Consider the following 17,053-nt stretch of genomic DNA (forward strand, 5'->3'; position numbering starts at 1 on the left):
CCACGAGTCGGCATTGTCAGGCGGCGGAACTACGCGGGCCGGAGGGAAGCTGTGAGTCGGTGGGTCTGCGCGCGGCGGCGGCCGAGGCGGCGGGAAACAGGGTCGAGAGGGGCCCGGGCAGCACACGCGTGAGTGCGGCCTCGCCCGCGGCGCCTTCCCAAGCGAGTGGGAGCGAGCGGGCCCCGCGGCGTCATCGGCGGCTTGGTGAGCGCCTGGGCCTGTGCGCCCGCGGGCGGGTGGGCGGTCGGGGCGGGCGCCGGGCCAGCTGACGCGCGACGCCGCCTGTGGCCGCTCGTTGCAGGAGCCGCCGCGCACCGGCCTAGCTATGTCGGAAACGGGTGAGGAGCAGCCAATGGAGACGACCGGCGCCACGGAAAACGGGCACGAGGCCGCCCCCGAGGGCGAGTCGCCGGCCGGGTCCGGCACCGCGACCGCGACCACGACCACGACGGCGACCGCGACTGTAGCCACCACGGCGACCGCCGCCCCCCCGGCCGGCAATCAGAATGGCGCCGAGGGAGACCAGATCAACGCCAGCAAGAACGAGGAGGACGCGGGGTAGGCGCGGCGGGCGAGCGGCCCGGGCGCCGCCTTTGTTCCGGGCCGCCTTTTGTTGGCGCCACGCGGCGGGGGGAGGGGCGGCGGCCGGGCCCGGTGGCGGCCTCGCGGGCCCCCCCTCCGGGCTCCTCGCCGCGCGCCGCCCGCCCGAGTGGGCCGCGCCGCGGGGGCTCGGTCGGTTTGGGCGCCGGCCGCAGGCGCCGTGCGGGGCGGGCGGGCGGGCGGCGGGGAGGCCGCGCTCGGACCAGGGGCCGAGCCGGGTCTGGGCTCGAGCCCTGTGGGCGGAGTTGGCGCGGCCGGGCCTAGGCCGCAGTCCCCGCCTCCCGCGAGGGCGGAGTCGGCCGTCCGCGGTCTCGCCCCCGGAAGCCTCCGTTCCTCGAGCGCGCGCTCGGAAGGAGTCGAGGCCGGGGCTCGCAAATGAGCTGTACAAGCGGGTGCTAGGCAAATGCGTTTTCGTCTGAGTGCTCAGGGCCTGTGCCCCTGAGGTCGTCCTTTTCCTTTTGAGTGAGGCACCATAGGGAGCAGGCACTTGAGCTTGGGAGGGTGAGGGTAGTGGGGAGATGAAATTTATTTTGTCCTTCTATTTACCCCCCCCCCCCCTGGAACTTTCTGAAGCTCCCCCATGTATCCTTCGGTGTCAGATCCTAACAGCCCGCCAAGAGTGACGTGAAGGCCTGGCCTTACAGTGTTAGGGAGTCTTGTCTTCGTTAAGTCACACCCTGCGTGTTTGTTTCCCTGTTGTAGAAAAATGTTTGTTGGTGGCTTGAGCTGGGATACCAGCAAAAAGGATCTGAAAGACTATTTTACCAAATTTGGAGAGGTCGTTGACTGTACAATAAAAATGGATCCTAACACTGGACGGTCAAGAGGATTTGGGTTCATCCTCTTCAAAGATGCAACCAGCGTGGAGAAGGTAAGGTGCGGGCTTGCTGTCCACGGTATTCGGATGCAGGGTTGGGGTTGAGGACACCATTGGCTTGTATGTTCTGGGTATGGTTGAGTACTTTAAGAAAAGCAGGGGGGTTGAGCGGTGTTTTGAAGGAACACAACTATTACTGAACAGGAAGTAGAAAGTATGGATTGGAAGTGGAAAATATGGACGGTAATGTATATACTTAACTGTTTTTCTATGTGCCTCTTTTCCATGTGAGGATTAGGAAAGAGTGCTTATGATAAACTATGAAAAGCATTTTTGGCTCCATTTTATAGAGGGAAGAATTAGGCTCTGACGTTTGACAAAGCCCAACCGACCAGTTGAGGGGGGTGCGATTGCAACCCTAGCAGTGTACTTCTAGACTGCGCTCTCGTTCACTGCTCCTTTGCTTCTGGAGATGGTGCTGCCCCTGGACAGCTGGGGCAGGGAGAAAGACTAGAACGTGGGAAAAGGTGGGGGTGGTGGTGAATAAAAGAGACTGGCACTTCAGATTTGAAGACGGGCTGTGGCATACCCTTGGTGGACTTCCTTCCATTTTGTTTTGTGGCTCAGTACGGCATGGATGCTGAGTTAGAAATCTTTTCTGTTGAAACAGGTACTAGACCAGAAGGAGCACCGGCTGGATGGTCGGGTTATTGACCCTAAAAAGGCCATGGCCATGAAGAAGGATCCGGTGAAGAAAATCTTCGTTGGGGGTCTGAATCCTGAGGCCACTGAGGAGAAGATTAGGGAGTACTTTGGCGAATTTGGAGAGGTGAGTGTGTGTGCCCAGGATATGTCCACCAGCTGCCATGAGGCTTTTTTGGGGGGGGGGTTAACCTTTTCTGGCTGGGAGTGGTTTCCTTGAGTTGCCCTTCTAGGTCCTGGAGCAGGGGAAACACCACCCTGAGCTTTGCCTATATTTACAGATTGAGGCCATTGAGCTTCCCATGGATCCAAAGTCTAACAAAAGACGAGGCTTTGTTTTTATCACCTATAAAGAAGAGGAACCTGTGAAGAAGGTTCTGGAGAAAAAGTTTCACACTGTCAGTGGAAGCAAGGTAATGAATGTGTCCCTGGGTCTGTACACTTGGCTGCCCACTGCTGGAGGCCTGCCCCTTTGCCAGGTGATTAGTTCTAAGTGCTCTTAAGGGTGGTTGGTTGTTTCTAGTGTTTGTTCCGCTGGCAGGCTGGTGCAATTTCCTGTGAGGTGCTGGCCTTCAGGTACCTTGAGATATTCTGATAGATGCTTTGTTAATACTGGTTGAGCTGAGGGGTCCAGGCAGGAGTGGAAGGAAGCATGGCTTCCGGGGTGTAGAACATTTTGCTAATGCAAGGCAATGAAGGTGCTAGATCTAGAGACCAAAGTGTATGGCCTGCAATTGAGGTCCCAACGATTTTCTAGAATTTCTGGGACTTTATTCTTTAGTAATACCTACACTGCTGCAGAGCTGGTTTTTTTTTTTAATGTTCTTTGGATTTTCACACCACCTTCCATCCTCAGGGTATTGCTCAACCTCCCTCCCCCCAGCTCTTGACTTCAGCACTTTGATCTCTTGACCTCTATAAGTATATCCTGTGCAGTCAGGTACAGCTCTTGTGCTGAATTTGGGGATGGGAGGGAGGACAATCCTAGGCTTCAAGTATTCTACCAGGCAACCAGCCAAGGAGGCATTTGGGAGTTGAGGTGCAGCCTGCTGTGTCCTGCACTGTCTTGAGTAGGAGTGGCAGCCAGATAGTGAAGGACAAGTAGGGGTCAGACTTAGAGGCTTTGATCTTGAATTGGTCCCCCTGGCCCTTCCCCATGTGCTCTGGGTAGTGCCACCTCTGAACCAGGTGAGGGCTTAGGACAGTACTAGTTATACTGCTGGTTGTGGGTCTTGAAATGTATATACTGTTGCTGTCAATATTTCTAATCCTGAAAACTTCAGATTGTATGTTTTAATGTAATGTTACTAGAGGGTCCGGAGTTTGGAGAAGTAGGCTTTTACAGGGATTCTGTGTCAAGACACTAGAAATACACGTATTTAAACAGGAGCCACAATGAAATTGACACGGGTCAATTTAGTCAAGTTGATACTTGCTGTCACTCCCAGCAACAGCAGTGAGGAGAGGAGGGAGTGGGTGGCTCTGACCTTCACTCCCGGACTCCTTTTGTAAAGTGGACAGCATTGTCCGTATTTCCCAAATGAGTAAACTGTTTCACTCAACCTTCCCTCCATGGTGTCTTAAGGCCCAGCTCCTCATCTGGAATTCTTTTCCTGACCCCAGTTGGCGACCAAGATAGCTCCAGTGGCCCCCTGTGTAGTGTGGCAGCATTGGGCTAGTGTTGGTTCCATTACCCTTCCCTTCTTACTAGTCACAGTTGCCCCAGAGCTGATCAGGCCTTTTCTTCTGTGGGAAAGAATCTAGCTAAGCTGGGCTTTGGGTGTCTTGGGCTGTCAAGTTTTTCTTTCTAAGAACTGCTAGCCTAGATGGAGTGTTCCACCATTTCTGAGCAAGAGGGTTCGGGTTAGTCTGCTGTACCATATGAATGAACATTTGGTGGTAAGGGTCTTTGCACCATCCCTTCCCCACACCTGTCCCATTAGCCTGACCCACTGTCCTTTTGTGGATTTTTTTCAGTGTGAAATCAAGGTGGCCCAGCCCAAAGAGGTCTACCAGCAGCAGCAGTACGGCTCTGGGGGCCGTGGAAACCGCAACCGAGGGAACCGAGGCAGTGGTGGTGGTGGTGGAAGTGGAGGTGAGTGGGTGGGGTCTGGATGAAGATGGGTGCTGGGGCTTTGTCCCTGCCTCGGGGCTTGCTCTGGTCTCTGGTGCTCTGCAGTGGGGTGGCAGGGCACTTCTAGGGCATGGCTTTGCACAGGAGGCTGTTGCCGCAGCTTGAAGTAACAAAAAGCCCGCTTGGGGCCTGAGGGCAGTGTATCGCCACCTCACTGAGGTCTGGAATTGGGAGGTGAGGGCTTTGGGGTGTGCTTGGCTCTGGTCCTGAGTCCTAGTACGCCTGTGGGTGGCCAGGCAAAAGGGGGGTAGGGCTATGCCAGGCGCTTCACTTCTTTCTAGCCCAGGCCCCTCTGACTCCAAAGCTTGAACTCCATCTATTAGGTCCAGCTGCCGGGGAAGGTGGGAGAGTGAAGTGTGAGTAAAGTTAGTGTCTGGCCTTCTAGCCCTCTGCTTGGGTCTCAGGTACAGGCTAGGGGAAGGGTCTTCCACACCAGCACAGCAGCCCCTGGCTTATGCCTCCGAGTTGCCATAGTAACCCCGCCATCTAAAGGGCAGGATATCCTCCATCCTAGCTCCTGCGTGTGCTAAACGGTCCATGGGCCCCTGTGCCCTGCTCCCCCCCACAGGTCAGAGTCAGAGTTGGAATCAGGGCTACGGCAACTACTGGAACCAGGGCTACGGCTACCAGCAGGGCTACGGGCCCGGCTATGGCGGCTACGACTACTCGCCCTATGGCTATTACGGCTACGGCTACGACTACAGTAAGTAGGAGAGAGGGAGGCCCCATCCACTCGCCGCCCAGGGGAGGCAGGACAGACAGCGCAGGGGCCACTGGCAGCAGGGGCTTTGGAGTTGGACAGGCCTGGGCTCTTAGCCGGATTGGGCCATGGGAGCCACGTGAAGTTGAGCTCTGACTCACGTTTACCTACAAAGTGAGGGGCTTCCAAGGTTCGTGGAGGCTCTGGAAAGAATGTGACTTAAGCGCCTGGCACAGGGTGAATAGTGCTCAGGAAGGAGTGGCTGGCTGCTCACTGCTGTTCTTGTCCCCAGGTCAGGGTAGTACAAATTACGGGAAGAGCCAGCGACGCGGTGGCCACCAGAATAACTACAAGCCATACTGAGGCCGTGGCAGGCACGACAGCTGACCGCGCCGCTCCGTTTGGATATCAGTGAACACAATTATGTACCAAATTTAACTTGGCAAACTTTCTATGGCCTGTCCCATGTGCATCTTATTTAAAATTTTCCCCCTGGAAATCACTCTCCTGTTTACTATTTCCAGAGCTAGTTGTGTTAGCAGCGTGTGGTGTATCAGAGGCCGAGCAGCATCGTGGGCCTAATTTAATACCAGGTTCCCCCAAACCCGAGGGGTGGGTGTGCGCCCTGCTGCTGCTCTGTATCCTGGGCCTGCAGGCCCTGGTGGGTAAAGAGTAAACTTGTATCTTAGGAAACCAGTGTCACCTTTTTTCACCTTTTAATTTTATATTATTTGTGTCATACATTTCCTGTTAACGGAAGTGTTAATTTTACTGTACTTTTTGGTACCTTTTTGGGAATCTAATGTATTGTAAGGTATTTTACACGTGTCCTGATTTTGCCACGACCTGGATATTGAAGCTATCCAAGCTTTTGAAATAAAAATTTAAAAACCCCCAAGCCTAGGTGAGTGTGGGCTACGCTGTATGAGACCTCTTGCCCAGAGTGGGTCAGTGCCAGGTGCCTCCTTGCCCCAGCCGCCTTCCTCGGTGCCCTGTTCCAACGTGAGTGTGGAGCCTGGGAGGGCCATGCTGATCTTTTCAGGCTGCACTTTCTGGTCTCAAGTCTGCCCCATCTAACAGCATCCTTCTAGGCACACCCACACAGCAACATCCTTGGTTAACATTTCTTTAATGAAAGAAACATCCTGGCCCCAGCCCCCTTCAGAAAGGAAGTGGGTGGGTCAGTGGTTTGAGACTGTAGTGAAGTGCCTATCTCCCCATTGCCCCTGTATTTCCCCAGGTTATGGCTTTATCTCTGGGGCCAGCTTGGAACCCAACAGCAATGACTGGCTCCATAAAGGGCTGGACTGGTTTACTGCCTTTCCTTATGTTGTAGCACTTGCTGTTCAGGCAGTTGAGGGCTTGAGGCCAGCTAGTGTTGAGAGGCTGGGAGTCCAAGTGGACCAAACCTTCTAGGAAGTTGTTTCTTCACAGACAGGGTTGGCTGAGGGTGAGGAAAGCAGCTGCTGCTGGCCTCAGTCGCCAAATGTGTTTTGAAGGCTTGTGCTGATGGGGATGCGCAGAGAGCCCGGGGCAGCTGCTTGTTCAAGCAGCTGTCCTGTTGAAAAGGGGGTAGGGAGTAAATGTTATGTTTTTGAATGGTTCCACCTTGAGCAGTGAAAGTAACTGCTGCTGGTGGCTCAGCGTCCAGCTGTGATCCCGGAAAGCAGACAGTCCACCTACTCACCTCAGCAGCAGGACTCCTGAAGGGTAGGCTGAGGCTTTGCTCTCAGTGTGCCACAGCTTCTCAGAATTGCCTCCATCTCTGGAAAAGACCACACAGCCACCCAGCTTGACTGCCCTTACCTGGCTTGAATATTCTGGTTCCACACAAAATTAGCCTTTGACCCCCTGGCTTACTGCAGCTCTGAGCCTTCCACTACAAGTCTAGTAGGGGATAGACTATCCTTAGTTTCAGAGCCCTGAGCTCACACCTGTGCAGGCAGCCATGCTGTAGCATGGGGAAAGGCCTGGTGGAAAATTAGCCGCTGAAAAACCCTAAGAGAGTTCTAGGACTCCGGTGGACTGCTGTGATTTGGAAGTTGCTTCAATGCCAAAAATTTTCTTACTAATCTCTGCACAGGTAGCCTAGATTAAGCAGGCACAGTTGATGTGGCCCTGGGGCCTGCCCAACACCACAAGGCCTATTCCATTTCTATCTCACTGTTCAAGGGCTCACGGGTTTCTGGCTCACCGGTCAGGACAGCATCCAGCACTGCCACCACTTGGTGTGCATCCTCAAAGCTGAAGCACATTGGGGGCTTAAACTTCAGAACGTTCCGCCCCGGACCATCGGTGCTCAGCAAAATGTAGTTTTCCTTCATCCTGTGAGGAAAACATACAGAGCTCTGCCAGTCGTTACCTTCCCTGGCCTGCCTTTACTACAGCTCCTGCCCTCGATGCCCTTTATCTGTGCCCACCCCTTTACGTGGATATAGTTGGGATCTCAAGCAATTGAAACCCCCGCTCTTCCTGCATCCTTGTCTAGCTCCACTAGACCTCCCGCAAATCCTCCCTGTAGTTAAAAACATTTAAACTTTTAAGCAGATGACATCACAAAAATGGAAGATGGCTGTATTGTCAATCACTGAGGGTCATGGCTCAGCCCCCATTGCTTTGCCAAGTGCACCTTAACATGTCAATTAATTGAAATAGTGAACTTTCTACTGTTCTGTGGCACAGCAAGATGGTCAGTCATAGGTACATAAGATTCCAGCCACAGGAAAGGGGCCTTGTGATTCTATTTCTACTTGTCTTCTGGATCTTCATTCTTCCCAAGTTGGAAAGAACACAGCTTGAGTTCATAGGGGACGAGCTGCAGGTGAAACACCTGGGAGGGTCAGCCCTGTGGCTGGCTGAGGGCGGGAAGCAGGCCCATCCAAAGATTAGGTTTCTGAACCCTGGGGCTGCCTGGGGCAAAGGGGAGGGTATCTGGTGGCACAGAGAAGCCATAGACCAGATTGTTATTTCAGGTGGATCCCAGAATACTATACAATGGGGAGAACTTATAAGTCACAACAAGTAGAAGGGCATTTCTCATCTTTATTAAGACATTAAGCACTTGAATGCACTTGCTTTCTCAGTGGGAGTGTGGATGATGGGAATCACTCTTCCCGAGGTTTGCGCACCTGGGGCTTGAGTAGTAAACCAGAGCTCAGGGTAAGGCAGATCCAAACATCCCCAGCCCAGATGGGGACCTGGAATCCTGTCCCACTTCAGCATTAAGGAACACAACAGCATGCTTGGGTTTGGAACTGGCCACTCCCAAGTATTGGCTGCCAGGAATGAAGTATCACAAGTACCACTTGGCTGGGTCAGCCAGGTTACCCCAGGCGCCCCCCCCCCTGCTGTGCCAGCCCAGTCAATCCAAGAGGCAGGAAGCCTTTTCCTTGCCTGTGTAACATGCCCTGTAAAGCAGCTTAGGGGAGATACCTGGAGACCAAGTAGTCTGCCTCTTCAGTTGCTGGCTTCCTTGTGGCCTCATCTTGGATTAGGTCCACACCGATGAAAAGCCCGGCACCCCTGGGGCAGAAGGTGACATCTAAGGCTTGTGTGACCCATACTGGCTACTCCTGGCTTTGCACCAGGGTTCTCTGTCAGAAAGCCCCCCCTGCTGCCACCTCCCAGGGCTCAGAGCTCTCCCTCTTGGGGCAGCTACAGGGCAGTATGGTGGGAAGCCCTTGGTGGGAGTGGGGTTCCAGAGATGTGGCTTCCATGTGGACATCAGCAAGAAGTCTGGGCAACCTCTCAGGCCTAAATTTCCTCCCATGAAGTAGAGATACCAACCATGCCACCCAAGGCTGTTGGAAGGAGAACTGACTACCAGGCCCTGACCAGTGCTCCATTGGTGGATGGTGACTTCTGTCCCCAGCCTCACCTGACATCCCCGATGATCGGATGCTTGTCTTTCTGCTGCTCCAGGAGCCCCATCAGGGTGCTGCCCACATGGGCAGCATGAGTCTGGAGCTGCTCCTTCTCCAAGACCTCCAGGACAGCCAACCCCACAGCACAGGACACAGGACTGCCCCCAAACTGGGCCAGGGAGAAAGAGCACATGAGACCCCAGCAGAGTGAGTCATGTCCCACTCCCAGGGGAAGCACAGGCCCTGAACCCTCAGTCCTTGGCACAACTGGGATTCCCCTGGAGCCCTACTGCCTGTGCCTAAAAGGGCTCATACGACTGCAGCCCAGGCCAGGTACCTGTAGACCACTTCAGATCCCTCCCCTGAGAGGAAGGGGAGACCGTATTAGAGCCACTCTCGGTAAGAGATCCAGGTGTTTATATTGGTTGAGTTTGGCATACATTTGGGGGCTTAGACCGTGCCTGGAAGCCACACCTAGCCCATGGGTTCTCTTTGGTGGTACCTAAAGTTTCAAGACAAACTTCGCACAAATTTTATCAGCATTTCTGACTAAACCCCTGCTACATCCAACAGCCCAAGAGCATCACACAGTTCTCTCCAGGCACACGGCTCTGACTCACTTCTGTCTGGCCCTGCAGCTTGCTGAGGTGGGAGCTGCATTGGAAGAATCTAGACTAGCGTCTCGCAAACAGCTTAAAAACACTTGAGGTGTCGTATGTACCTATATTGAGCTGCACATACACAGTGTCCTTTGACCAGAATGAAAACCTGTCCCCCGCAGCCTGCCACTGAGCTGCTTTGCTGTCAATTTTGCTTTTCCATATAAAGATGTGTTGAAATCTTATCCTCTATGTCTTCAGGGGCTTTTGATATGCTTATGAAATAGTGCCAGAACAGGGTGGGTCCTAAGTCTAATTAATCATTTTTGAGCTATAAAAAGAGCATTAGAGGAAACCCACACCAAGAAAGGAACTTCTCCTGAAAGCACATCCTAAATTTGGACTTTAATCAGAACTGCAATAATAAGTTCCTGTTCTTTAAAGTTGCTCACTGGTATCTTTGTTACAGCAGCACTGGTTGGCTAGGACATGGAGTATGTCTTGCTTTGTTTCTGGCTTCTTCCACTCAACATTGTGTTTGACATTCATCCAGCAGTCCATTCTTTTGTGTCTGCCTACATAGTATTCCACTGCATGGAATATCCAGTCTCCTGTTAATGTATGCTTGGGTTGTTTGAATAAGAGCTATTTGAGTGAAAAGTCCATGGTCAATTCTGTACAAGTCTTTGTGTAAGCATTTTGCTTGAGTAAATACCTAGGAGTGGATGTGTTGGATTGTATTATTTAGCCTTTCAAGGAACTACAAAACTATTTGCAAAGGGGTTATGTTACATTCCCAGTCTCCGTGTAAGAATTCCAGTTACTTCTCATGCTCATCAGTACTTGGCCTTGTTGGTCATCCTCTTAGCATTCTAATGGGTTGGTAGTAATATGCTGGTGACCATCTTGAAAACCCCCTAGAGCTTCTTAAATGATGGGCAGGCAGCTTGCTTACTGATATGTTCAAGAAGAGGGACAGCTTTATGCTAGTGATGACTGCATGTTGCATTTTGGGACCTGATGGCAGGTTTCTTCTGTAGAGTGGCTGGTAGGCACAAACCACAGACCTTATGATTAGCAGCCACCTGCTTAACCACTGAGCCACCAGGGCTCCTTATTTACAACATAATTATGCCCTCGTTAAATGGCAGGATGCCCTCTATTAACAGCAACTTAAGAATCATGACTTCTCAAGGGTGCTAACTGGGTACAACTACTGGGCTCCTTCCCTTATGATCATGTAAGGCAGTGGCTCTCGACCTTCCTCAGGCCGTGGCCCTTTCATACAGTTCCTCATGTTGTGGCGACCCCAATCATAACATTATCTTCATTGCTACTTCATAACTAATTTTGCTACTGTTAGGAATCGGGCGACCCCCAAAGGGGTGGCAACTCACAGGTTGAGACCCAAACCACTTCAGACAAAAAGTGGAACAACTTGTCCATAGTCTTTGAAGAGCTGCAACATGGTCTTGGAAACATAAACACCATTTGTATGTACAGGGCAAGCCAGAGCTGTGTGCATGTGAGGGAAGGCCCTAAGCTGACACTGGCTGACTTGAGCCTCTGCACAAGAAGATAGAAAGGCGAAGGTTAGGCTGTATAAACTGCCTGTTCCTCAGCATGCACAGTGTCCCTTGGCAAAGGCTCACTGGTACTGAACATTTAAGGAAATTTCTGCCTCAGTTGACCACTAAGCTGGTGGCATACTAATTACACATTAGTCTGCTAACTGAAAGGTCAGCAGTTCTAAACCACCAGCCCTTAGTAGGAAAGAGATGAGGCTTTCTACTCCTGCAAACAGTTACAGTCTTGACAACTCAGGGCAGGTGTACACTGCCCTGAATTGGAACTGACTCGATGGCAGTGAGATATTCTTGGTTTTGGTGGTGGGGGAAGCTAACAGCAGAGACTGGAAAAGAAGTTGTACATTATTTGAACTGCCTAGAAGCCTATATGTTGGACATACCAGGCAAATATTTTAAATTAAATATTTTAGAAATGTAAAAAAATCATATATAAAATAATAAAAGCACTAAGAATGATATCTTAACCAGACAGAATATTAATAGATTATTGTTATTTTGTGCCATTGAATCACTTCTGAATCTGATCATGTGTTACTGAGTAGAAATGTAAAAACTTGTGGAAACTACTGAAATTCTAGAGCTGAAAAGTACAATAACAAAAAGTTCATTAGAGGGACTCAGCAGTATTTCTGGCAGGCAGAAGAAATATTGAGCAAATTTGAATATATTTTCATTGTGAAGAACCCCCCAAAACACTGAACAGAATATCAGAGACTCATGTGTTGCAATCAGAGACCAATAGATGCAAATGGCCATCCTGGAAAAACAGAAAAAGAATAGTTGATGAAATCATGGCAAGTTTCTCTTATTTGATTTAAGATTCTCAACCAACTCCAAGTAAAATAGACACATTAAGAAACACACCTAGGCAATATGAAACAAAAAGGCAATAGCAAAGAGTCTTCAAAGTAGCAAGAGAAATGACTCCTGTACAGAGATCCTCAATAAGAAAAGTAACTAAGTTAGAATCCAAAATAAAAAATTTAGACATTCCCAGATAAGCAAAATGTAACTGTTCCTCGCAGATGTGCCCACAAGCAATCCTGAAGGGAGTCGGGTGGGTTCTGGACTTGCAGAATCCACTTGGGTAGGCCTTGATTTCCAGTGTTGTCATCTTCCAATTGTCTATTGAATGCAATTCTTTTCCATATTGTGATATGTTGTAAACCTTAACTTTGGGTTAACGAGGGAACCCTAGTGGCATAGTAACGTAGTATGTGTTGGACTGCCAACCACAAGGTTGGCATGTAAATCTGCCAGGCACTCTCTAGGAGAAAGATGAGGCTTTCCGCTCCTGTCAAGATTTCCACTCTGTCCTATAGTGTTGCTGTGAGTCAGAAGCCACTTATTAGCGATGAGTTTTGGGGGTGGGGGGGAGGGGTATAAAAAGACAGGATTAAACTACGTTAACGAGGACTAGGCGAGCTTTGTTAATGAGGCAGGTTTAGGGTGGGATGCAGCATCCTTGCTTAGATGACAGTATTGATATAAGAGGAGTTTCCCTGGGACATGACCTCTTTCACCTTCTACCTCACAAGAGATAGAAGGAGAGAGAAGCAAGCAGAGGAGGAAAGACCTACGACCGCCAAGAAAGAGGAGCTGAGAGTAGAGCTCATCCTTTGGACCTAAGATCCTACACTGAGACCCACAGGAAGATTGATGCCAAGACACACGGAGATCTCCAGGGAATGCCAGGCCCACAGATGTTGAAGGGAGACCAGACCTTTTCTCTGACAGAGCTGCCACCCTGAATTTGAACTTCAAGCCTCCTCAAAAAAATAATTAAAGTTTTATTGTTGAAACAATACACTTGTGGTATTTCTATTATAGTAGCACTAGATAACAAGAGTCCATCTAGCTACTGTTATGAATCGAGTGACCCCTATGAAAGGGTCGTTCGACCCCCAGAGGAGTCATGACTCACAGGCTGAGAACTGCTAATCTAGCTGAAATGAAAGGACTTCCACAGGAAATAAAGAGCACTGATGAACACAAAAATAGATTAAAAAGAGGGTAATTATATAGGAAGCAACCAAAAGAGCAGGAGCGGCTGTACTAAGACCTGCCTCCACCCCCACCCCACACCAGAAAAGGACTTTAAAGGAAAAAAAGGTGATGAAATAGTTTGAGTCAATTCATCAAGAAGATATAGCAATTATAAACATAATTTGTACCTAACAACTGAGCTCCCAAATATATAAAGCTAAAACTTCATGCATACATACATCAAGAATAGCTGATAGTTTCGGTATTTTCGATAATGGATAGAATAGGAGATCAGCGTGTAGATAGAAGACTTGAGCAACACTGGACTCTAGACAAACTCTAGACTTAAAAGTTGTCTATTGGGCATACCACCCGATCGTAGGTACAGATGGAACGTTTTCCAAGATAGGGCATTTCTTAGGCCTTAATACAAGTTTCAATACATTTAAAAGAATTGGAATAATACAAAGGATGTTCTCTGACCACAATGGAATAATTTGAGAACTTGAGAATGGTGACCTGTCTCATTGGCTCTGGGGCTGTAACTCTTGCAGCAAATTCAATGCTTTAGCCATACTGCAGTATTTGTGATGAAGGAGGCCTGGCCAGACCAGAAAAGACTCGTCTGGATGGCTGCTAGTACCTAGTTACGGGAGGCAAGACTCAGGATTTAGCCTCTCACGAGAAAGCTTCAGAGAACTTGTTGGCATGGTCACCTACATCTGGGAGCATCGTGTGTCCCTTGTGTGGAGTCCCCATAACTTGCATTCTGTGTGTCTATGCTTGTGTCTTGGGTAACACCTAAAAGAGAACAACCCCCCAAAACCAAACTCATAGCCGTTGAGGCGTGCAGGGTAGAACTGCTCCTTGGGGTTTCTGAGACGTAAGTCTTTCTAGGAGTAGACAGCCTCACCTTCCTCCTGGAGTGCGGCTGGTTTGGGTTTGAACCACTGACTTTGTGGTTGGTTCATTATGTAGCCCTCTAGGCTAGCTGCACTCCTGGGCTAAAATAAATCTGTTTTAGTGTGGGAAGATACAAACCAAAGGGTTAGTGGGAGCCAGCAGGTCAGAAAGGGAGGGGAAAACAATTCTAAATCAGTTGTCTAGGTTGGAATGTTGGGGTGTTGTGTAGACTCTCCAAGCTTGCAGCTAGCACCTGCCTATTTAGTGGCCCAGAGGGATGCCTTTAAAAAAAATCATTTTATTCGAGGCACATACAACTCTTTTCACAATCCATACATACATCAGTTGTGTAAAGCACATTTGTACATTCATTGCCCTCATCGGATGACGCCTTTTAAAGGCCCCAAAAGGGCAGCGTTTGCTCAAGAAGAAAGCTCAAAGCGTAGGAAGGTTAGGAAAGGATGAGGAGTGGAAACGAAATAGAGGAAGTGGGGCAAGTGACGTAACTGGATATTGCAATTAATGAGATGAAACTGTGTAGAAATGGTTGAATGAAAAACATCTGTGTAGAACTTCACCCAATTCACAATAAAAAGTTAAGAAAACAAAACAAACTCATTTCTATTTTGCCCAAATAATCAGATATGAGTGCTTGATAAAAATATTCTGACAGATGGGCTTCCACTGAAAATAATTTAGGGTAAGATATTTGAGATAAGATGTTCCTGTTTTTAAAAAAAGAAAAGGTTGAAAAAGCAACAAAAAACATGGGAAACTGAAATCACACCCATTTATCAGCATGATTAAAAGTCAAAGATGAGATCATTAGGCAAACAATATTATGGGAAAATGGAAGATGTCCTTCAGATCACAAAATGGAGGATGAAGACATTACTACTACATAATTGCACAACTGCCAAATGACATCATTACAAAGCTGCCAAACCAATGGAGGCTCAAGGTCCAGCCAAGTTGACACACAACCATAACCATCACAGCCGCTCATGAATTCTTCCTTCTGCCAGATGTGTATTATTTTTGTGCAGAATAGTTGAATATTTTCTTGTTATAAATGCACAATGTCTGATGAGATAGTCGATAAGTGAGCAGTAGGTATCTAAATTAAATTAGTAACAGGCCTAAATATGTCATTAGCTACGTTAAATATAAATTATCTAAATTCATCAATTTAGAGAAAAATATTGATAGATCTGGATGAAAATATCTATATGCTAGTTAAAAGAAACAAAGTTCACATATAAAGAGACATAAAATGAGCAGAGGGATGGAAACTAACAGCAGGCAGATAAAGCCCGACAGAAAGTGGAGGGGTGTAATGAGGACGCTGGCAGCACTGGTTATGTGCGGGCTGCTAACTGCAAGGTCAGCAATTGTAAAAAATCACCTGCTCTTCAGGAGAAACCACCAGAAGGTCTTGGAAACCCACAGGGTCAGTTCGACCCCTGTCCTTCCAGGGTCACTATCAGGCAGAATGGCAAACTCAATGGCAGTGAGTTTGGTTTGGGATTTATAAAATTAGGTAAAATAGAATTCAAGACCAAAATTATTAGAAGTGGAAAAGGTTACTCCTTAATGATAAAATACTTCATTTCCAAAGAACATAAATAAAATACATGCACTTAATACAGAGCCTCAAATTATGAGGGAGGGGTGCTGAAAAAATCCATGGGAAAATGGCATTTGAAGGATGAGTGTCCTGGGTCTTTAGGGCTTGTCTGAGTGGGCCATCTGAGTGGGCGTCCAACTAAGTCCACACGGAAGAAGCACAGAGCCTGTGTGACTCAAGGATTGGAAAAGTTAAAATCCAATTCCAAAGAAAGGAACAGTATCAGAGCTTAAAGTGTGAACACTTGATTTGCAGAAGGCTGTGGATGATGGTGGAAGCCCACAATAATCATGCAGTTCCGTCAGAGGTGAATAGTAAGAGGATTTTAAAAACGTAGAATTAGCTGTTCTCGAACTGTTCTGGCCTCAGGTCCTTAAAAATGAGTGAGGGAGGACTCCAAAGAGGTTAGGTTGTTTATGTGGGCTCTATCTACCCATGATGGCTGCATTTACAATTAAAGTTAGTAAATTAAAAAAAATCTGTAATGAAATCTAGTTTAAAATGTTGTTTAAGAATATCAAGCCATCAGATATTATTATAAATGATGTTTTATTAAAATAACCTTTTAAAGTTAAGAATAGCCTTATATATATTTCAAATATCTTTAATGTTTGGCTTAGTGGAAGACTGGTGGATTCTTACATCTACTCCAGCATTCAAGCTGCTGTTAGAATCATACAGCATATAGCTTCTCCATTGCACACTAGTGAGAAAATATGCATGAAAAAGGCAAATAATGTGTCAGTAATATTATGGAACCAGTGTTGTGATTGAAGCTCTTGGGGGTCCCCTTAGGATCACTGGACTATATTTTGAGACTTCATACAATAGTGAAACACTTAAAATTTGTGAGGGGGATGAACAACAAATGTGGGTGAAGGGAGACAGTGGTCAGTGTTAAGATATGAAAATAATTAAAATTTATCAAGGGGTCGTGAGGGTGGGGGGAGGGGAGGGAAAAAGGAGCTGATACCAAGGACTCAAATAGAAAGTAAATGTGGACAAATATACATGATACAACTGATGTGTGGAATACTATAAGGAGCTGTAAGAGCCACAAATAAACGATTAAATTTGTGTGTGTGTGTGTGTGTGCACTGAAAGTTGTGCTTTGAAGGAAAGTTATAATCTTAGCTTTAATCTTTATGGAGTAGACTGCCAGCTCTTTCCCCACAGGTCACTGGGGATCTTGAACTGCCAACGTTTGGTTAGCAGCTAGGTGCTAACCATTTTGCACCACTAGGGTTTCTTAGAGATTCGATAGTTACAGTAAGGAAGGAGAAAGCTAAAGATCAGCTTAAGAAATCAAAGAAGAGCCAAATAGCAATCAAGTATCTTCTGACACAGAAAAGGCAAGACCCAGGTCGTTAAAGGGGTGATTTTTAGTAGACTTTCAAATAATTTATCCCAATTCTATGCAGGAGGAAAAAGCAAATAATCCTTAACTCATTCTACAAGGTTCATAGGACTCAGATCCTGAACTGGAAGATGTAATAAGAGTAAAAAAGGAGTCATGGTTTACCCCTGTAAATA

The 17,053-nt window shown here is 48.1% G+C and overlaps 2 protein-coding genes across 8 annotated transcripts in view; one reads left to right on the forward strand and one right to left on the reverse strand.

Annotated features, from left to right (window-relative positions):
* HNRNPAB (heterogeneous nuclear ribonucleoprotein A/B) lies at positions 1-12,765 on the forward strand. Of its 5 annotated transcripts, none has more exons than XM_075542059.1 (8): positions 1-128; positions 302-558; positions 1,303-1,471; positions 2,088-2,246; positions 2,401-2,532; positions 4,097-4,214; positions 4,822-4,956; positions 12,545-12,765. In XM_075542059.1, exons 2-8 carry the CDS (start codon positions 326-328, stop codon positions 12,631-12,633), a joined length of 1,035 nt encoding a protein of 344 aa, XP_075398174.1. In that variant the 5' UTR covers positions 1-128; positions 302-325; the 3' UTR covers positions 12,634-12,765. The 5 variants fall into 5 exon arrangements, with proteins under 5 accessions (XP_075398174.1, XP_075398173.1, XP_075398176.1 ...); XM_075542058.1 differs by having other exon boundaries at positions 1-204; positions 12,545-12,764; XM_075542061.1 differs by lacking the exon at positions 12,545-12,765 and adding an exon at positions 5,246-5,851 and having other exon boundaries at positions 2-204.
* The window catches only part of PHYKPL (5-phosphohydroxy-L-lysine phospho-lyase), a 25,889-nt gene continuing 14,902 nt past the window's right edge, over positions 6,067-17,053 (reverse strand). For all 3 annotated transcript variants that reach the window (XM_075542055.1, XM_075542056.1, XM_075542057.1), the window contains exons 9-13: positions 8,831-8,985; positions 8,386-8,475; positions 7,148-7,278; positions 6,641-6,718; positions 6,067-6,511 (exon numbers count right to left, since the gene is read on the reverse strand). In XM_075542055.1, the coding sequence (XP_075398170.1) occupies positions 6,642-6,718; positions 7,148-7,278; positions 8,386-8,475; positions 8,831-8,985 (453 nt within the window). In that variant the 3' untranslated portion in view covers positions 6,067-6,511; position 6,641. The remainder of the gene's footprint in view (positions 6,512-6,640; positions 6,719-7,147; positions 7,279-8,385; positions 8,476-8,830; positions 8,986-17,053) is intronic.

This window comes from Tenrec ecaudatus, chromosome 2 (genome assembly GCF_050624435.1).
Source record: "Tenrec ecaudatus isolate mTenEca1 chromosome 2, mTenEca1.hap1, whole genome shotgun sequence".
NCBI lineage: Eukaryota > Metazoa > Chordata > Mammalia > Afrosoricida > Tenrecidae > Tenrec > Tenrec ecaudatus.